Here is a 20,653-nt window from a genome sequence, read left to right as displayed (position 1 = left end):
GGACAAACAGGCCCAGTCCCAAAGGTATTGGTTACACCTGGCCATCCAGCGAGTCAAATTAGAACAGAAGTCTTGTCTCTGCTAATATAGATGTCCATTGCAATGCAAAGTTTGCTTTGCCCCACAGAACTCTTTTTCTCTGCCCTTCTTTCAGGGACGGCAAAAACTGATCCAGCATGACCCTAAACCCATGCTGATGTCAATGTGCTTGGCTTAAGATCACAGTGTTAGCTTCAAAAATCAGGTCACATATGCCTCTAGACTAAATCTCAATTATTTCTACGCAATTTGATTCCTAAATTGAGAGAGCTTAAAACCCAGAAATCTTGATTTCCCCAGAATCTGCACATTCGGATTGAAAGGTCCATTGCAACAGCCTCTGAATGGAATTGAGATCTTTGGGCATGGTGTTCCATCCATGTGAGAAAGTCATATAGTTTGCTCTCTGCCCTGGACACATAATGATTCTTCCTGGGTTATTTTTGTTGCCCATGCTCACTACTCAGAACTGCCTTGGGGATGACAGATGTGCACGAAAGGACTAACTTGTACGCAGACTGGTACATTGCCTTCCCCAGTTGCCTCTGCAAAGGTGACTTGGCAGCTCACCCTGCTCTTTTAAGACTAAGCAACATCAGGTGTGCCACAAGAATGGAAATCCTATGTACACTTACTTGGAAGAAAGAGCAACTGAACTTGAGTGGAACTCGCTTGCCTATAAACCTATGTAGGTCCCAATCCTATGCACACAGACCTGGAGTTAAGCCCTCTTAGAAGCTAGTGAGTGGGCAGGGCTTATTCTACACAGCGGGGAGTCAGGCCTGCAGGTCTTTTAGCTTAACAGGGGAACGTAAACACACCCAGAAGCATACTTTGGATGATACTGCTGCAAATCCATTTTGAATCCAAATGGCAGGAAAATTAGCACTGGGTTCACCTGAGTTTTAAGCTCTCTGGAGCCCTGTGGGGATTGGGTGGGTTTTCTTCAGGGGAACAGCGAGATTTAACCCATCAAGTGCCTGACTGAACGCAGAGACAAAACATAGTTCGGTAATCTGGCTGCTGGGCCAGCAGTTTCCTGTCCTTCACAGATACTCACAAATCCATTGTATTCATATTTGTATAACACATTTTTTCTCTCTCTTTCTTTTTAAAGTTCGCGTAAGAGTGACTGGGATCAGTAACCACTTTACATTCTTCTGATGTCTATATTTGGTATCACCTCATAAAGACGTTCGACATTCCTGTGGCAGAAAAGATCTTTCCCTCCCCCCCTCCCAAAATTAAGTCATTCCAATTCTCAAGAAAACATTACTTTTGGTTTCAGTTTTAACCCCCCCCCCCCGGTTTTCCCTCCCTTCCCAACCCCCAGATCGAAATCCAAATATAATGGGATTTTTTGTTCATACTGGACTCCTCCATTTCCCTGGGAGCGGGATTCAGACACATTGGTTTGTTTCCTACAGCAGTACCCGGGGCGGGTGGTAATTTAAACCTGGGGTTCAAGGTCCTTGATAATGCTATCCTACACATGCACACCTAGGAGCAAGTCCCATTGAACTAAATGGGGCTTACCACTGAGTATGCACAGGTTTTCACCATATAAGTCCCCAGGGTCACCCATTTCAAACATATGGGTTAAGATCAAGGAGGAAGCCATTTGCCCTGACACACTCGGCTTTCAGGTTCTCTGGGTCAGGGCAGACATCTTTCCCTTCTTTTTGGTATAACTAAGCGCTGAGGTTCCTTGAAAGTAGGGCAACGTGATACCAAAAGTGATAAGAGATGGACGCTCAACAGGTGGAGCTCCCCGGCCGAGACCTCTCCAAGTAGCGCAACACTGCGATGGGGAGGAACTTCTGAAACCCTGACCTGTTCTGGAATTAACCAAAGAAGATTTGGGGATCTAATTCTCATAGACTGGGTGGGTGCCTGAAATCATGGGATTCTGGCCTGAGAAATTTTTGCCAACATGTCAACCAATTTCTTTTCTTCTGTTCCACCCCAACCCCAAGGGTGTGGTTTTAAAGCCAGGCTATGACTCATGTGTCATGCAATCTAAGGACCTGTGTGTATTTAAAAACAACAACAACCCTCCATTGATGTAGCATTGCTACGTTTTTGGGGTTTGGGCCATCAAGGGCAGAAGCAGGAATTCCCAACGTGGTCTCTGTGTGACCTCTGCTTGTCTCCACTATGCCCCCCGGGGCACAAGTCCCCTAAGCAGGGACAGGTCCATGAATACACCCTCTCGCCACTCTACCCAAGGCTGCTTCTGTGCATTTAAGCCACCAGCTGGCTACAGGTCTACCCTAGAGCAGGAGGTGACCGGGGGTGGGGCAACTATAGCTTCTGTTCAACAGCACCTGGGAGCAGATGGCTATTCCCCAGGGGATTGCAGTCGGCTTTGCTCCCTAGCAAAGACCTTGACATCTATTTAAAGTCTCTAGGCAGGGACATTCCAGAGAACACTGCATAGGTTTAAGCTGCAGTGATTTCATTAGGATTTAAGCATGCTCAATTTTTCTCTGGAGAGTGTCTGGCTAGTGTGAGAGGCATGTCAACTGCAGGCAGAAGCATAAATCCTGAAGTGTCCCTTGGAATTACGAGGATTTTGTGCGTTTGAAACAGGAAAGGGGTTTTATTGCATTTTAGTTTGATGTGGGTCTGGACTGCAGCATCAAAATTTACACCCACAAATTCAAGAGAGTGGCACCGGAGTATAGAATAACCTTTCTTAAAAACAAAAATAAAAAGACAAAGCCGCCTTTTTTAACCATTAGGTTAAAAAAAAAATCATACGTTTTCAGCAAAAAATAAAAACTTGCTCAGCCATATCTGCTCTTCGTGACTAAAATTTGGTTTGCAACCTTGGATTTTTATAAGAATCAGATTTAAAAAACCCAAAACCACTAAAACCCCAAGTTTGGGTGTTTCTTATAAAAAATCTGCCCCCCCGCAAAAAAATTTAGAAAAAGGAAAAAGCTGAGTGAGTCAGATCAAGAGATGCTTCCGCAATTGCAGGAAGCTTCTCTGGGTTCAAGCCATAGCTTCTTCTTTAAAAAAATTGAATTGGATATATTTAAATCTGGTGACTTGATATTTCATGAGTATTCTAATTTTCTGGGGCACATTCCCATGATTTCTGTCTTTTATCAGCGATGGTTTGCAATTCATTCCACCAGGACTCCTAGTATTTGCTGACTTTGGTGGATTAAAATCTTGACATGCTTCCCCATTGCTCGATTTTCTAATTATTTCAATACTTTCCCTGTCTTAACAAATGAAAATACCCAGGGCAGTTGGGTCAGGGGGGAGAGAGAGAGAGGGAGAAAGAATGCACTTATTTCCTTAATTAAGGAAATTGGGAGACTTTTCAAGGAAGCTGGCTCAATTCAGATACCACACCAAATACATGGTTAACAGCACAATCTTGTATGTGTTTACTCAGAAGGAAATCCCACTGAGTTTAATAGGGCTTACTCCCAGGTAAGCGACTAAGGGGTTGTAGTCTAAGGAAGCTCAACTTTGGTTTGACATACAGTGGTACCTTGGTTTGTATATGTCTTGGTTTGCATACGTTTTGGATTATAAACACGTTAAAACCAGAAGTGAGTGTCTAGGGTTGCAACCTTTTTTTGGATTAAAACCCTTTTTTTTTGGATTACGAACAAAAAATTTTTGGAGGCCCCATTGGCCTAAGCGTGCCTTGGGTTACAACCTGTTTTGGTTTACAAACAGACCTCCGGAACGGATTATGGTTGTAAACCAAGGTACCACTGTACTGTCTGCCCTGACAAATCATGTTTTGTAATTTATCTGAATTGCTGGAACATAGCTACAACCCTTTCTCCAGCTCTGGATGTCCTGGCACAGAAGAAACGGAAGCAGGAAACAGACAAGGAACTCTAAGCCACCATTTCATTCTATGTCAGGAAGTTCAAACCATCGTGTGGCTTTTCCTTTATTGCTACTATAAACCATGGTTTGGTATCAATGTTTGAATCAAGCCATTGTGTGGTTTCTAGGGGGGAGACTTCTGAAAAGACAGGGTTATTGCCTTGTTTTCCCTCCCTACGTCTCTTTGTTTTTAGGACAACTGGGATTATGTGGTGGCCAATTGAAGGAGAACCAAACCCTCCCCATCGGTTGACAATTTCTAAGAAAGAAAGGGTGGAGGAAACCTTAATATGTAGGTAGAATTCTATGCTCAAAATATATTTTGAGGAAACCTCTCAACGACGTGTGTGTGCCATTGGGATGAAAAGTTGGGAGCTGGTTTTACTTTTAGGGCAGATATACACAAGCTGAGGGCGCATGGGTCCAGATAACCCTCAGCCTACTTGTGCAACCCTGCAAGACATCCTTCCCCACATGGTGCCCCCCTTCAGACGTTTTCACCTCCATTTCCCATCAGCCCTAGCCAGCATGGCCAAAGGTCAGTGGTTGTGGGAGGTGTAGTCCAAAAAACAACACATAGGGGGCGCCAGGTTGCAGAAGCCTGCTGGGAGTCTTAACTCGGGGCCGCAGCAAAGTGACAAGTGGGGCCTGAAGAGCAATTTTCAGTTCTGGAAACTGGTACGGAGCCGAGCGCCACCAGAAACCTAGAGATGAAAGCTGCCATGACCAAGCAAGGTGAAGTTGTGGGATGGAAAACATGGCGACTTTGGAGTCGGGCTGCTTTCCTGATGGCGGCAAGGTCAGCCGAAGCGTCTTCTCCCGGGTCAAAACACTCGGCAGCTCCGGTTATTTGGGCACACGGCCGCAGCAAGAAGAAACCCTGACAACCAGGCCTCACAGAGTTCCACAACCACCAACTCAAACAGAACTTGGGTCATCCAAAAAACAGGTAGAAAGGTTCGTTGGATAACCCTAGAGAATCTGGTCCCACTCCATTTTCCTTCTCCCGCTGACTGGGAAAACTAATGTGGCTTTTGTTTTGTTTTTCGACGTGGGGATGTTGAGGGCAGATTAAGTTTCCCAAATAAATCCCTAAAAGTGTTTTTGATTGGGGGGAGAGGGGGTGTGATTTGCATGCCTTTGCTCTGCCCTTCGTCTGGTAAAAAGCACAGCAAACTGCATGGGAGGACGCTCCCGCCCCCTCAAGTTACTGGACTGCAACAGACTATGGGATCCGATTAGGATTTTTTTTTCTATTGGCCGATCCAATTCCCCTCCCCGCTCCATATTTATGTGTGTATATATAAATATACATACACATACATACATACATACTTACATACATACGTGCTGCATGCCTGAGGAATAAACACACATACACACACATATATATATTATATATATACACACAGCATGACCGAGGAGCCAATCGCACACTGCCTTTGGCTCGTGAGACATTAAGTCACCCGTCTACAAGAAAGTTACTAATGCCCTCCTACGGTAAACTGATTCCCAGCCACTCTTAGGGTTCTGCATCAACAGCTCATCACTCTTTCGGCTTGGCTTTGTTTCATCCGTTGTCAATGTCGTCCGTTCGTCCATCACTTCCTCTCTCTCTCTCTCTCTCTTTTGTTTTCTCTTTCACACACCCGGGGTAAAGAAACTTCCTATTTCCTCCGTGTTTGCGTCTGGCTGTTCTGCCCCTTCTGATGCTGTTGTTTCACCTGAGCGAGGATATCGCGTATTTTGCGTTGTGCCATCTGGCAAGAAAAAGATTTGGGGAGGGGGTTGAGAGAGAGGGCAAAGAGATTTACAACAATGGCACTGGCCTGATTTGGTGGATCAACCTTCCCTAACTGGGTGATGTCCTGGACCACAACTCCCATTACCTGTGCAGGCTGGGGCTGACAAACTCCATTAAGTACAGTCGTACCTTGGAAGTCAAACGGAATCCATTCCGGAAGTCCATTCGACTTCCAAAACGTTTGGAAACCAAAGTGCGGCTTGCGATTGGCTGCAGGAAGTCCCCTGCTGAAAAAGTTTTCTGACCCCTGGTTTAAACCATGGTGATTGGAATAAACCAGGTTCAGAAACCAAGGGTTGATCTTTGCTTGTGTCAATAAAAGGTAAAGGTAAAGGTACGCCTGCCCATACGGGCCAGTCGTGTCCGACTCTAGGGTTGTGCGCCCATCTCACTTAAGAGGCCAGGGGCCAGCGCTGTCCGCAGACACTTCCGGGTCACGTGGCCAGCGTGACAAGCTGCATCTGGCGAGCCAGCGCAGCACACGGAACGCCGTTTACCTTCCCGCTAGTAAGCGGTCCCTATTTATCTAGTTGCACCCGGGGGTGCTTTCGAACTGCTAGGTTGGCAGGCGCTGGGACCGAGCGACGGGAGCGCACCCCGCCATGGGGATTCGAACCGCCGACCTGACGATCGGCAAGTCCTAGGCGCTGAAGTTTTACCCACAGCGCCACCCGCGTCCCTTGTGTCAATAAACTATAGATTAAATGAACTACAATTTGTCCTTGCTGGGCGTACCAAACTGTGTCTTTAACCTGGGAGTGGGTGCTTCTTATACAGTGGTGCCCCGCAAGACGAACGCCTCGCAAGACGAAAAACCCGCTAGACGAAAGGGTTTTCCGTTTTGGAGGCGCTTCGTAAAACGAATTCCCCTATGGGGTTGCTTCGCAAGACGAAAAAAATCTTGCGTCCCCCCGCGGGTTTCTTTCGCTTTTTTTGCCCTTTTCCTAAGCCGCTAAGCCGCTTATCAGCTGTTCCGCTGATAAGCCGCTTAACAGCTGATCGCTGGAAGCCGCTTGACAGCTGTAGCGCTAATCCGCTAAGCTGTCAATGGGCTTGCTTCGCAAGACGAAAAAACCGCTATACGAAGAGCCTCACGGAACGGATTAATTTCGTCTTGCGAGGCACCACTGTACTGCTAAAGCTGCTTTTTCCAAACTGCTGCCCTCGAGATTTTGTTGGGACTCAAAATTCCCATCATCCCTCACCATTGGCTACACAGGCTGGAGTTGATGCGACTTAAGAGTCCAACACTATCAGGTGGGGGAAGTCTTTAGTCCAGTTCTTATTTAACCTCTTCCACCCACGCCAATATGGCACAAATGATCTATTGTGGCCCCTACCTGGCTGGCGTAGAAGTGTCCGATGATTTTGACAATGACTTGCTCGTTCTCATCGGGAGTTTGGTCCCGCGGGACAACTACTTCTGCTGCTGTCAGGTTCTGCAGCTCGTTGACCTGTCGAGTGGAAAGACAGTAAGGCTTAATTGCATTTTGATTTTATGAAACGAAGTAGCCCTGATTCAGTTCTCCTGCACTGCTGCTGCTCCTGCAGTCCAGCTTCACTCCACTTTAATAAGGCTAACAGGAGAACTTCAAGCTTGCCTGCACTCAAGATTAACTTAAGCCATCTTATTCTGTATACTGTAACTTAAACCCTATCAGTCCCTTCCACTTACTCCTACAGACTCTTAAAAATAAGACTGGGTTCAAAGGTAACCACGCTTTGCACTATCCATAGTTAAAACTTCATGGTTTGTTTCAGACATGCAAATTATGGTTTTAGAGGTTTTGTCAGTGCAAAGGTAACACCACAAACTGTTACGGTATGCCCAAACCACTGCTGGCAAAACACTTCCAGGCATAACTTCAAATCATTCCTTGCTAGTCACTTGCATGCCCCTTTTTGTCAAGACAGTGTTGATTCCGATATCATAAGAAACTATGGTCTGTCATTCTGTTTCTGACAGAAGCAATAAGAAATCACTCAAACATAAAAATCGAGAAAGAATGGGATTGTTTTAAAAATTAAGTATGATTCCCAAAGTAATACTTGGATGTGCCTAGAGTAAATTTCACACAAACACAGCAGAGGAAAGATATTATATAAAGAGAAGGATGAAAGTTTGCTAGAACACAGTACAAAGATAAGGAATTAAAGAGAAATGACGAAGCTGTAAAGAGGTGGGGGGAAGTCAACTATTGTATTAGTGAAATGAGATTGGATAGAAGAGTGTATAGATTATGTATGTTATATACGTTAATAGAGAAGAAAATATGATGGGGGGGAGAAACTATGGTCTGGCTCTGTTAGGATTCAGCCTCTTCTGAACACTTGGCAGGTGTCAAAGTGTGAACCATGCCCCAGCTTTAACATCTAGCACGCTTGCAGGGTCTCAATAAGTAATAACCAATAATAATCAAACACCATCATTGTGAGACACACTCCATACTCCATCTTGGGTCATGGCAGTGCCAGTGGTCTGACCCCAAAGCAGGCCTTGGCAGACCCGACCATTCACTTACCGTTTTGCCTCCTTTGCCAATGACTCTCCCTGCAGCCGAAGCGGGGACTCGGATGTGCGTCTCTAGCTTCACTTCTTCTTTGGGGCCAAAAAAGTTTTCCTCTTTAAGTTTGCCATAAATCCGCCCTTGAGCCTGAAGGGTGGGGAGGAAATGAAGAGACCAGAAGGATATTAATCGACCAGTTCCGGGGACACCCCTGGCCTTGTCCCAGCCTAAAAGACTCAGCGCTGGTTATACAGTCGTACTTTGGAAGTCGAACGGAATCCGTTCCGGAAGTCCGTTCAGCTTTCGAAATGTTCAGAAACCAAAACACAGCTTCAGATTGGCTGCAGGAAGAACCTGCGGAGAATGTTCGGCTTCCAAAAATAGTTTGCAAACCAGAATACTGACTTCCGAGTTTGCAGCGTTCGGGTGCCAAAATGTTTTGAGAACTAAGCTGTTCGAAAACCAAGGTACGGCTGTATTTTAAAACTGTCAGGGACAGGCTGGATGAGGAGGAGTGGGAGGAGCTGCCAGCCCCCCAGCGAGGGCACCGAAGATGACACCTTAGAGTGTGAAGCCTGATGGTGGGACACTGAGGAGCAGTCAGCAGATGGGACAAGCTGGGAGCTGATAGAAACGGGAGACTTGTGTGATCAAGGAAGGGTCAGGAGAAGGCAAGCCCTCCAGGATTGTGACTAAGACAGTCCCATTCCTGCTGACTCTCCTTCCCGCTTGAGGAGGGTCCTGCACATTGCTGAGCAACAGGCCAGACAGGTCCAAAGAAGGAGCCCACCCCCTTCAACACAGCCTTCATCTGCTTGGGAGAGATCCAGAGTGAGAGGCTAGAGGGGAGGGGCACACCTAGAGCTTAGTGTCAGCAACACCTTTGTTGAGTTAGTTGCTGTCTTGTTGCTCACTGAGAGCTCCATGACAAAAAAATCCCAAGGCACTTTTAAACAGTCTATTCTTATTCTTATTTTTTTTTTTTACAAAGTAATAATCATAAATAAATAAGAATAAAAATGTGTATCCCACCACCGAGACTATTCCATTGTAACTATCCAGACTCCCAAAATTTCAACACCTCTTGCGATGGTTTGACCCCTTTCCGTTTTAACAGTACAAATTATACAAACACCCTCCACATCTCCCCAAAATCATTTCTCCTGCGTATTTCCCGTTTTACCTTAATGGCACATGTTAATTTATCATTAATAGCTATACCCCACACCTCTTTGTACCATTCTTCCATTTTATATTCTGCTTGCCCCTTCCACTCCCTAGCTATCATAATTCGTGCAGCTGTCAATAAATTTGTGAACAAGTCCTTCGTAGCCTGCAAATCTTCCACCCCATCATAAATTGATAACAATGCTACCTCTGGACTTTTGGTCAGCTTTAACCCAGTGATTTCTGTTATCTCCTTAAACACGCTTTGCCAAAAAATACAGTCCATTCTTCTGACTGTTGCCTCTATTATTATTGAAATGTGAACGGTAATCTCAGGGCAGAGACTTCTCCCTCTTTCTCTCTCTCTGCTTGTGTTACTCTGTAAAGCATTGTGCATATGGATTGTGACACAATACAGGTAAAGGGACCCCTGACCACTAGCTCCAGTTGTGACCAACTCTGGGGTTGCGGTGCTCATCTCGCTTTATTGGCCGACGGAGCTGGCGTACAGCTTCCGGGTCATGTGCCCAGCATGACTAAGCTGCTTCTGTTGACCCAGAGCAGCGCACAGAAATGCCGTTTACCTTCCCGCTGGAGCAGTACCTATGTATCTACTTGCACTTTGACGCGCTTTCGAACTGCTAGGTTGGCAAGAGCAGGGACCGAGCAACGGGAGCTCGCCCCGTCGCAGGGATTCGAACCGCCGACCTTCCGATCGGCAAGTCCTAGGCTCTGTGGTTTAACCCACAGCGCCACCCGTGTCCCTTCACATCACTATTGTGATACAATAGTGGTGATTAAATAATGATAAAAAACCAGTAACAGTAACATCTGGTTCTGCAAACTGATCTCACAGTGGCCAACTGGGTGCCTATTTGAAGCCTGTAACAGGGCCTGAGTAACAGTAAATAATGAAGATGATGCTTGTAATCATGTTTAAGTCCCCCTGTGGCCACTGATCTGTAAGAAGGAAGGAAAGAAACCTTGAATTGGGCTTCCGGTGGTCCAGTGATTATCACCATTCGCACTTTGGAATCTGGCGTCTCTGGAGGAGCAATCTGAAGGACACAAGAGGAAGAACAGATGGGAGAGCCATTTATCAGCAAAGCCTGGGATTTATTCCCCATCCCTCTACTCCCAAGATACTGAGTTCAGACTGAACTGAGCCAAAGGATGATCCATCCATTCCTGATGGCAATTATTGTGATTGTTATTTATTAGATGGCATACCCTACACCTTCCTCTAAAGGAGCCCAGGCCAAGACAGCTGCAGAAATCAATTAGGGAAGGGCCACAGCTCACTGGTGGAGTGCATGCTTTGGTTGCAGAAAGAAGGTCCCTGATCATATTCCTGGCATCTCCAGGTAGGACAAGAAAAAGGCTCTCCTACCTGGAAAACAGCTGACAGTCCATGTGGACCAGGGGTGAGGAATACTTTTGGCTCAGAGCCAGATCCTTCTCAGTATTGGCCTCACATGCCAAACCTGACAAGTAGGCAGGCTGTATTAAAGAACTTTGCAAAAGGGCTCTTTGAGGTAGCCCCACAATTCTCCTTTAAGCAGGCAGGTACCTGCCATGCACAAGGCCTGAACCAAGAAGGACAAAACCTCACTGTTCCTTTCTTATTAAATTATACACTGTTCTGTTCAGTTTCTTCAGGATTTCTTTTCTCTCTGGGCTCTCTCTGTGTTATTTACCTGACTTTGCTAACAGGAGGCTGGGAAGAAATAAAAGGAATTTTGCATCACTCTTGGCAAACTGGCTGTGCCTTTGTGAAAAAGATTTGCCGCAGATTTTAAGAACCCAAACTCTCAAGAATAGCAAGCAGAAGGGACAGTGCCAATAAGTTGCATCAACACAAGCATAACGGCATAATCCACTGGGAAGCTCCTCCATGAACCAAATAATGTAGATCATCTTGGGATAGCTCAGTTGGTTAGAGCATAGTGCTGATAATCCCAAGGTTGCAGGTTCCATCCCCGTATGGGACAGCTGTGTTTTCCTGAATTGCAAGGGGTTGGACTCTACAACTCTCTGATTCCAGGTTGTTCTTCCACAGCAACCCTGAAGTTCAAGTGGGACCCTGGGATGCCTACTTTGTTTTCTAGCACCATCATGGCTTGCATCAATCAACAATAGGGATTAAACAGAACGGAACGGGCACCTTGATGGAGGCACTTGCGAATCTGGAGAGCTGTTTGATGTGCTGTCCCTTCTTGCCGATGATCGCACCCACAGCCTGGGCAGGAATGAAGACGTGCACCGTCTCTTGCTCAGGAGGCTGCCGAGATAAAAGTTTCTGGGGTCACCAGTCAGTATCAGTCCAATGGGATATCCCAAACTACTAGGTTTGAAACTGTTGTCTGCCATGCACCCACCATTGGCTGACTTGCTATGATGTCACAGAATGTTTAGTGCATGGGCTTGTTTGTTTTGGCAGCGCTTGCATGTGATTTTGTCTGAAACTCACACACACGCTACAGGAAAAGGAAAGCTCTATGCTAGTGCATGTTGTGTGCAGGCTGAGCTCAAGCTTACCAAAAAAGAGCTGTATGGGGCTGCTCCAGAGACACTACTTGGGGGAGGAGGCACCGCATTGGAAGAGGCAGGAAAGAGGCCGACGGCAGCTAGGTTCAGCCCAGGTATCAGGTGCGACTGTAGCTAAAAGAAAAAGAGAGCGAGAAAATGTAATATGGCAAGCAAAATATTCATTTCTACCTTTTTACTGTGAATTCGCTGTCAGCACTGAAATACTTCTCGCAGTGCAACGGTTTTGCCTTGCTTTTTGCAGACTGGTTCAATCAACTTGTCCTGATTTAGACAGCCAAGAAAGCAGCCAAAGGCTCTGTATAATAAACTTCTGCACCCATGGAAACAAGTTTGGGCACAGGTGGCATCCATACAGTAATTAGGGGACCGAAACACACTTTAGCACATTGCCACTTTCCATTATGCACCCAGGTTTCGGTGCACTGATCAGCTGCTCAAGGTAAACAAAGAGAAACTGTTCCGCAACCCCAAAGCAGTGAATCTGACACATTTATGAAGCACGGTGCAGCACAAGCTATGAAGTGGGAGCAGAGAACTCAGAAGCAAGTTCACATCACTCTTGGAATTCCCCAGGTGGCTTTAGGCAAGCCACCGTGGTGCAACTCACAGAATTTGGCAATCGAGGGCAACACTGCAGACTTGTGGGCCTCGGACAACCTCCTTTCTCCATTCACATGCATAGGTCCCTGTGGCGATCACACAGGGCCCCTGGACGTTTGACGGTCTATTGACCCTGTGCCACCACCGTGATTGCTTTCTTCGCTGCCACCAACCCGTTTCTCCTCACGGGTACACACGGAGTCCCTCAGTTGTTAACATTAACAAATAATCAAGTTTATTTTATAGGCATGAACAAGCTTATGGTTTCAGTTAATTTTTCTTGGCAGATTCTTAATTCCTTAACTGTCCTATACGTTCCTAACAACTTTAAACTGATTATTCCAACTATCTATCTGACTCCACCTAACAATTCTTCTCACTCCCTCACCACACAACTCGACCAACCCACAGACTTAACCTCCCTCTTCCTTCTTCAACTCTCAACTGACTTTCACACCACTCCGACTCTCACTCTAACTCCTCCTTTCAGTTTCTCTCTGGCCAATCACATCACACGCATTTAACCCTTTCCTTATGACCCACCTAGGAGGCAAACGCCACACACCCCTCCTCCACTTCCTGCTTCTTGCTAACTACAGTCAGTGTCCAGCTATGGTGGGTGTGAATCTTGGAACGGCCGTTTGCACTCTGGAGGTAAGGGACTAACCTGAGATTGAAAATTCAGGCTCCACCGCATACTATGGCTAGCAAAAACCAGAGAGGAGGGAGCCCAGGTGCAAGATGGAAGAAGTGGGAGCCCAGAAAGCCACAGAGATGCTGCTGTTTGCCAAACCATGGTATGATATTGGCCTGGTGCAGATATTCATGTTCTAGCTTAATAATCCAGGTCATGCACACTTGCACATAACCCCTTTGCTGCGGCTTTCCTCCTGCCTTCACATGAGTGCAGGAGAAGACAGGAAGTTGCAATCAACCACGGCTTCCTGTTACCTTCTAATTGGGAACTATGGCTCATGGCTTCCAAGCAAGCCAGGATCAGAAGCCAGCTTTAAAACACAGCGCAAGGTTGACTTATGAATCCTGGCTTGTTTGGGAGCTATTAACCATAGCACCCGCTTTGCGTGTTAATAGGAAGCTGCGGTTAACTGTGGCTTCCTGGCTTTTTTGTTCACTTGCGCCAAGGGAGAATCAAAAGGGCTGCCCATTATTCGCACACTGGGCATTAATATCCCATTGCCTGTGTTCATTAAGCCAGAGACTGATTGCCCATATGCAACCAATACATCAGAATTAAGTCTTTCTCAGTCTCCATCTACTATAGAGAATAACAATGCCTACCAATTATTGTAAAGATTACTGCAATCTGAACATTCAAAAAGCCCTATGTCAATATTAAATATTGCTACTACTACTACCAGGGCCTTCTCGGCAGTGGTGCCCACCCTGTAGAACGCCCTTCCGTCAGAAGTCAAGGAAATAAACAACTATCTGACTTTTAGTAAACACCTGAAGGCAACCCTGTTTAGGGAAGTTTTTATGACTGATGCTTTATTGTGCTTTTATTTCTGTTGGGAGCCACTCAGAGTGGCTGGGGAAACCCAGCTAGATGGGCGGGGTATAAATAATAAATACATTATAATTATGGTGGGTTCATTTACGACCAACCTTCTCTGTTTCAGGGCCTCTGCTTCAAATCAAGAGAAATGCACATATTTCTTCTTAAAAGTTATTCCACCTGTCATTTAACAGCCTCTCTTTTCACCACTTAACTTATTATGATGTTGCAACCAAGTTAGCAAAAGTTTCTAGTCCACAAGAATTTCTATCATCCCACCTGCCCATCTGCACCCTACTTTATTTGTCATACCATTATAACCTATAAAAGGAAAAGAAAGTATGGGAGGGAGAAACCAATGCTATTCAAAGTAACAATGCAGAACCCAATGCCTAAGACAGGAATCCCCAACCTGAGGCCCTCCAGAAGTTTTGGCCTACAACTCCCATGATCCCTAGCTAACAGGACCAGTGGTCAGGGATGATGGGAATTGTAGTCCAAAATATCTGGAGGGCTGAAGGTTGGGAATGCCTGGCCTAAGAATTAAGATTCCCAAGTCCACAACCAACTAGGTAATGGCTTTTAAAGATAACGTATTCATACAAAGCAGCTGGATGGATTTCGGAACCTTTTGATGGAAAGCCAGCGATTCCCAGACAGATAGCAGTAGCTCTAGATGGACTGTCTTTAGAGCTTCTAAATGCCCAGAGAAGGTGCAACATAAGCAGACTCACACTCATAGCCGCCACATCGTTCTCATAGGCTTCTCTCACTTTCTTCATGATCTCTTGCTCTGCTTTGCAGCAGTTCTCAATGGAGCCTTTCACAGTGATGGTCCTTTCAGGGTTGTACAGGGTCAAATCCTGCAGCCTGGGGAGGAAAGGAAGCAGCCTTTCATGCAAGTGTCCCCAAATCCTTGCCCAACTTGGAGCAACATGCATAATCTCGTTTCATTTTTGACTGCTGTTTTGTGCAAATCTGGTACAGTGAAAAATACGTCTTTCACAAAAAACCCAAAAAAATATTTATTTATTTTTTAAAAGTGAGCGCACACAGGCAACTAAATGTCTGTGGACATGCCCACAATGAGCCTCAGGTTTCTAGGACTTATGATGGGCAGGGAAGTAACTAACTGAGGGGAGAGGCCAACAACACACGGTACAAATATACCCTTTGCCCAATAGTATTGGCGGGGAACTCCTGAGGTAGATTATGAAGGCATAAAATAGAAAGTGCTCCTGTGTGGATGAAGGGAAACACAGATTCAACACTCCATAGCGCCCTAGTATGAACACAGCCTAATTTGAATACAATACTTTTTTATATATAAAAAGGGGGTCAAAACGAAAGGGGGTGAGGGGACAGAATGGAGAAGAAAACCTTACGAAGAGATGGTGATCTTTGTCTCTGTGTCCTGCTCCACCTTCTTCAAGTTGCGGCCTTCTTTGCCGATCAGCCGTCCCACAAAGTTGTTATGGGCTAGGATTTTCAGGGGCACTTCATCAGCCCTGCGTGAGGGGGGAGAAGTTGGGGGGGAGGGGTGAAATCAGAGGGTTGGACTCCCACATTCTGACATGTTCCTGAGGTCAATTCCAGGCAACCTCTTATGCCTTGGGACACCAACCCCTGAACAGACAGGCCTCTTCTGGAAGCTGTAGGTGGACTGTCTCGCCAGAGTAGTGCATGCTCTAGTTATCTCCCACTTGGACTACTGCAATGCGCTCTACGTGGGGCTACCTTTGAAGGTAATTTGGAAACTACAACTAATCCAGAATGCAGCAGCTAGACTGGTGACTGGGAGTGGCTGCCGAAACCATATAACACCGGTCCTGAAAGACCTACATTGGCTCCCAGTATGTTTCCAAACATAATTCAAAGTGTTGGTGCTTTAAAGCCCTAAGCGGCCTCGGCCCTGTATACCCGAAGAAGCGTCTCCACCCCCATTATTCAGCCCGGACACTGAGGTCCAGCTCCGAGGGCCTTCTGGCGGTTCTCTCCCTGAGAGAAGTGAGGTTACAGGGAACCAGTCAGAGGGCCTTTTCGGTAGTGGCGCCCGCCTTGTGGAACACCCTCCCATCTATCCAACTATCCAATAAGCCAACGACACACTTTGTGCCAACGACAGCCCACAGCCTTACGTCTTGGTGTCTTTTGCCTCCTTCTGCATGATTTCCAAAATCATCTTGCAAGCGGCAGAACAGCCCTCTGGGGTCGAATGGATACTGATCGCTTTCTCTGCTGCCCCGGCGTTTTCCTTCCGGTGCACATCGATTCTGCAGGGAAGGGAGAGAAGAGCCAGCTGCTTGAGTAGCAAAACTCGGATCACAGCATGCGCCTGAAGAACCAGAAATCCAAAGTCCACCCTACAGATGCTTCAGAAACTTGACTCCCCTTGGCTGCTCCTCTGCCGCTGCCCAGCCTCCCCATCTTTACTACAAATCTTACAACCCTTCTCTTTGCCCCTTCCATATCCATCTTGTCAACCTCAGGAAGATCTGTAAAACTCCCCGGGCAAGAAAAAGGCTATTTGTAGGCCTTCTTAGACATACAGTAAAGGAACATTTCCACAGTAGAAGTAATTTTGAATCTCGAACAATGAACAATGGAGCTCTGGGACTGGGACTGAGGTGGCCTGTCTTAAAACTCCTCCTCAGCCATCAAGCTCACTGGGTTAGTTCCTGGGCTAGTCCCTGTCTCTCAGCTTAAGCTATGTCATGGGGCTGCAGTGAGGGGAAAGGGAAAGAGGGAATTGTTTTCTTAGAGAAAGGGTAGCACAAAAAACGAAATAATATATCATTTCCCAGTAGGTTGGGTCTCCATGAGCCAGGTAATAACAAGGGGAACATTTGTACTTCACAGGGTAAGGCACTCCACAAACGGGGGACCATCACTGAAACTACCCTGTAGCGGGTCAAGAATGTGTGCACGCGTGTGTGTACACATACACACACACACACACACACACACACACCACACGTATATATTATATAAAGACACACACACACACTTGTAAATAAATAATTTTTCCAATGTGCCACCCTTAACAGCAGGGTGTTAGATGGGGATGTTACCTTAACAGCACCCACATCTTCAGCCTGAGGTGCCTTCTAGGCCCAAGAGCAGGCACACTTTTGTTCTCTGAATCCCAACCCCCAGGCCTCTGACCCTCCAGTCTTAACAGCTTAAATCCTTCTGGGCCAAGTTTCCACCAGAGCATACTCCAAGTCGCTTTATTTGCCTAGGGAGAAGGACAAGATGGCGCCTCCCATAGACCAACTGGGCTTCAACAGCGTCAACAGGACAGGGCCTTCCACTCTGCCTAAGCCCTGCAGGACATCTGAAGGGATGCGACGCAGCTTGCCTGGCACACACACCACTGTGCCTTCCAGCACCTCGCCCCCCAGCGTCTGAGGCAGACATCTCACTCTGCCCAACAATAGGGCCGGCCTTGTGTCCCATGCAGCACCTAGCACACTCTTGGCAGCGAATCAGTGCAAAGGTGTAGCAGTAAGCAAGCGGGGTTGCTATGGAAACACTTGCTAAGCTAGCAGGGCCTTACTTGGACTGCGTCTGCTTCGTGATGTTGCGGATGGTGGCACCTTCTTTGCCAATGATGGCTCCCACATACTGGGTGGGAACGAGAAGGCGGAGGGGAATGTCTACCGGCTGCTGTTTCACAGGTGCTCCTGAAGCCACGGGTGAACCTTGCCTCGGGGCGCCCCGCGATCCAAAGCCCCCTCGGCGCCCGTTCTCTGCACCCTGGACCGTTTGTTCATCGGGGATGTAGGAGACCTTCAGTGCGTGGTTTTCCAGTTGGTGGCCGTTTAGTTTCATAATGGCTCTGAAGACAAGACGGACAGATACACAGAGAGAGAAGCCGCTCAACTAACTCCACTTAAAACTAAAATCAGCACATCTGCAGTCAAAAGAACTGTCTGGTTAGTTAAAATCTGCATGTGAAATCAAATCCTCCTACTACTGTGTGCAGTCTTGGCCAGGACCACTACCTCAGCTTGTCCTGAGGTTTTAATCCCCAACCAGCTGACAACTTTTCCTTCCCTCACAGAAGCTGGACTTCAAACTACTCTGTTCCATGCAGCTCTGCCAATTCACACACCAGAGGCTTCACTATGAGACGCACCACATGCTGTATTATTATAGTAAATAAAAAGGGGTGGAGTCATGGCAAGGCCGATATATAAAACAGCCAAGAACATATGGGAACAAGGCCATCTTGAAAAGCCGGAAGGTTCCTCATGCATCTGCCTCCACCCCTTTTTGAAACCCACAAGCCCTCTTCCCTCTTCCAATTGCCACAGGGCTTGCTTCTCATTTCCAGTGATTTTTTAAATTATTTTTTTTGCTCTTCCCTTCTCCCTATTCACTTCCGACAAAGGGAAAGGAAGCTGATATACGGGCAGTTCTCTCCCCTCCACCGCCATTAATTTGAAATAGCCATCAGTAATGGCATTTTTAAAAAAATCACTTCAAACCCTGATGTTTTTTATCGGTACACGTTAAGATTTTGTCAAGATGTACATTTCACCTTAAACTAAATGTGATGAAACGGTTTTGGAGGTGGAGAATGTATGAAGGAATGCACACACACACATACCACACCCCCCGTATTTTTTCCGTCTATAAGACGCCCCCCATGTATAAGACGTCCCCTATTTTTGGGGACACAGATTCAAGAAAATGGGGGGCTCCATTTTTGGACATTATTTTTAAGGAAAAAACCTAGTCTTATACACGGAAACATACGGTGTGTGTGTGTATATATGTATACATATACATATACATACTGTATATGTATACACACACACACACACATTCTCTGGACTTGCTTTCTTAAGGCATGTTGTAATCCTAGATCTCTAAGGAGTTTACCACAAACAATCAAACAAACAAACAAGCTTCTTTATTTATTTACAGTGGTACCTCAGATTAAATACTTAATTCGTTCTGGAGGTCCGTACTTAACCTGAAACTGTTCTTAACCTGAAGCACCACTTTAGCTAATGGGGCCTCCTGCTGCCGCTGCGCCGCTGGAGCACAATTTCTGTTCTCATCCTGAAGCAAAGTTCTTAACCCGAGGTAATATTTCTGGGTTAGCGGTGTCTGTAACCTAAAGCGTATGTAACCTGAAGCGTATGTAACCCGAGGTATCACTGTATTTGAGGTAAACTCATCAGAGATCTAGGATTACAACATGCCTTAAGAAAGCAAGGCCAGAGTATAATTTTAGTAATGGGCTGCAGTTCCACACAGCCACATATAGATGGGGGTGTTACCATTAACAAGGCCACATTATGGGACAACCTGGTAACACATCCCAGCATCCCAACACATGGCGGAGGCTGCTGCTACCTTTAAATCCGATACTGCAATTCTTTTTTCTTTCTTTCTTTTTTGATGCTTCTGCAACCCCCGCTATTTCTACACATTGCATCATGGCGGGGGAGAGAAGGGTGTCCAGTCAGGAACCCTTTTTGTTGCTTTTGAGATGTTTCTGTGCTCAGAGTTTGGTGATGAACTGCCATGTGTTTGCTCAATTGCTTTTTACAAGTCCAGTCATGGTCACCCAAATAACTTCCCTGTGGTGTTCTTCTGCCGTTTCTCATGCTGCAGAAAACCAACCATTGCTGAGGTGCGAAGAGAGCTTTAAAACTCCCTGTCCAGCCCAGTACTCTCATGGGGAGGCGAACCACCCCCTCCCTTCTCCAGTCATCAAATAATAATAATAATAACAATAATAATAATAATAACAATAATAATAATAACTTATACCCCGTCCATCTGGCTGGGTATAAATTATTATTTCCCCAGCCACGTTGGGCAGCTTCCAACAAAATATTAAAATACAGTGGTCTGTTAAACATTAAAAGCTTCCCTAAACATGGCTGCCTTCAGATGTCTTCTAAAAGTCTGGTAGCTGTTCTTCTCTTTGACATCTGGTGGGAGGGTGTTCCACAGGGCGGGTGCCACTACCGAGAAGGCCCTCTGCCTGGTTCCCTGTAACTTGGCTTCTCGCAGTGAGGGAACAGCCAGAAGGCCCTCAGCGTTGGACCTCAGTGTCTGGGTTGAATGATAGGGGTGCACAGATCAATTGAGGAGAGGGTTGTTTGCCTCTATTTGGGAGACCAAGTCACCACTGTCACACAACCCTGAGAATGTGGTCCCCAGAAGAGGAAGAAAATGTTAGTCAACTGTGTTACAGTCCGAACATTGCTTTGATATCACTTTTGGGTGGGGGGATGAGACATATAAATGCACTTAAATAAATACAGTGGTACCTCGGTTTACGAACAACCCTGTTTACGAACGATTCAGTTTACAAACTCCGCAAAACCAGAAGCAGCGTCCCGGTTTGCGAACTTTACCTCGGTCTAAGAATGGAATCCGAACGGTGGAAGGACACTGGCGGCAGGAGGCCTCATTAGGAAAAGCGCGCCTTGGTTTAAGAACAGACTGCCGGAATGGATTAAGTTTGTAAACCGAGGTACCACTGTAATAAACAAGTCACAGACTTTGCAACAGAAATAAATTAAGGAGACAGGCAGCAGCAAATGCATTTTGGGTTGTGTTTTTTTTTGCCAGCCACAGATT

At 46.3% G+C, this 20,653-nt stretch overlaps 1 protein-coding gene across 2 annotated transcripts in view; it reads right to left on the bottom strand.

The window, feature by feature from the left end:
* Window positions 1–20,653, bottom strand: part of IGF2BP1 (insulin like growth factor 2 mRNA binding protein 1) — an 81,622-nt gene that overhangs the window by 6,631 nt on the left and 54,338 nt on the right. The window contains exons 6-15 of one of the 2 annotated variants that reach the window (XM_081884112.1): window positions 17,604–17,885; window positions 16,183–16,317; window positions 15,430–15,552; window positions 14,779–14,914; window positions 11,917–12,033; window positions 11,543–11,659; window positions 10,362–10,436; window positions 8,227–8,358; window positions 7,045–7,158; window positions 9–5,660 (exon numbers count right to left, since the gene is read on the bottom strand). In XM_081884112.1, the coding sequence (XP_081740238.1) occupies window positions 5,568–5,660; window positions 7,045–7,158; window positions 8,227–8,358; window positions 10,362–10,436; window positions 11,543–11,659; window positions 11,917–12,033; window positions 14,779–14,914; window positions 15,430–15,552; window positions 16,183–16,317; window positions 17,604–17,885 (1,324 nt within the window). In that variant the 3' untranslated portion in view covers window positions 9–5,567. Of the gene's footprint in view, window positions 1–8; window positions 5,661–7,044; window positions 7,159–8,226; window positions 8,359–10,361; window positions 10,437–11,542; window positions 11,660–11,916; window positions 12,040–14,778; window positions 14,915–15,429; window positions 15,553–16,182; window positions 16,318–17,603; window positions 17,886–20,653 lie in introns of both variants that reach the window. The other variant, XM_081884111.1, reaches the window with a different exon arrangement.

The sequence above is a fragment of the Podarcis melisellensis genome (assembly GCF_964234715.1).
Source record: "Podarcis melisellensis genome assembly, chromosome: 13".
Lineage (NCBI taxonomy): Eukaryota > Metazoa > Chordata > Lepidosauria > Squamata > Lacertidae > Podarcis > Podarcis melisellensis.
This window is presented reverse-complemented; position numbering and strand designations above follow the sequence as displayed.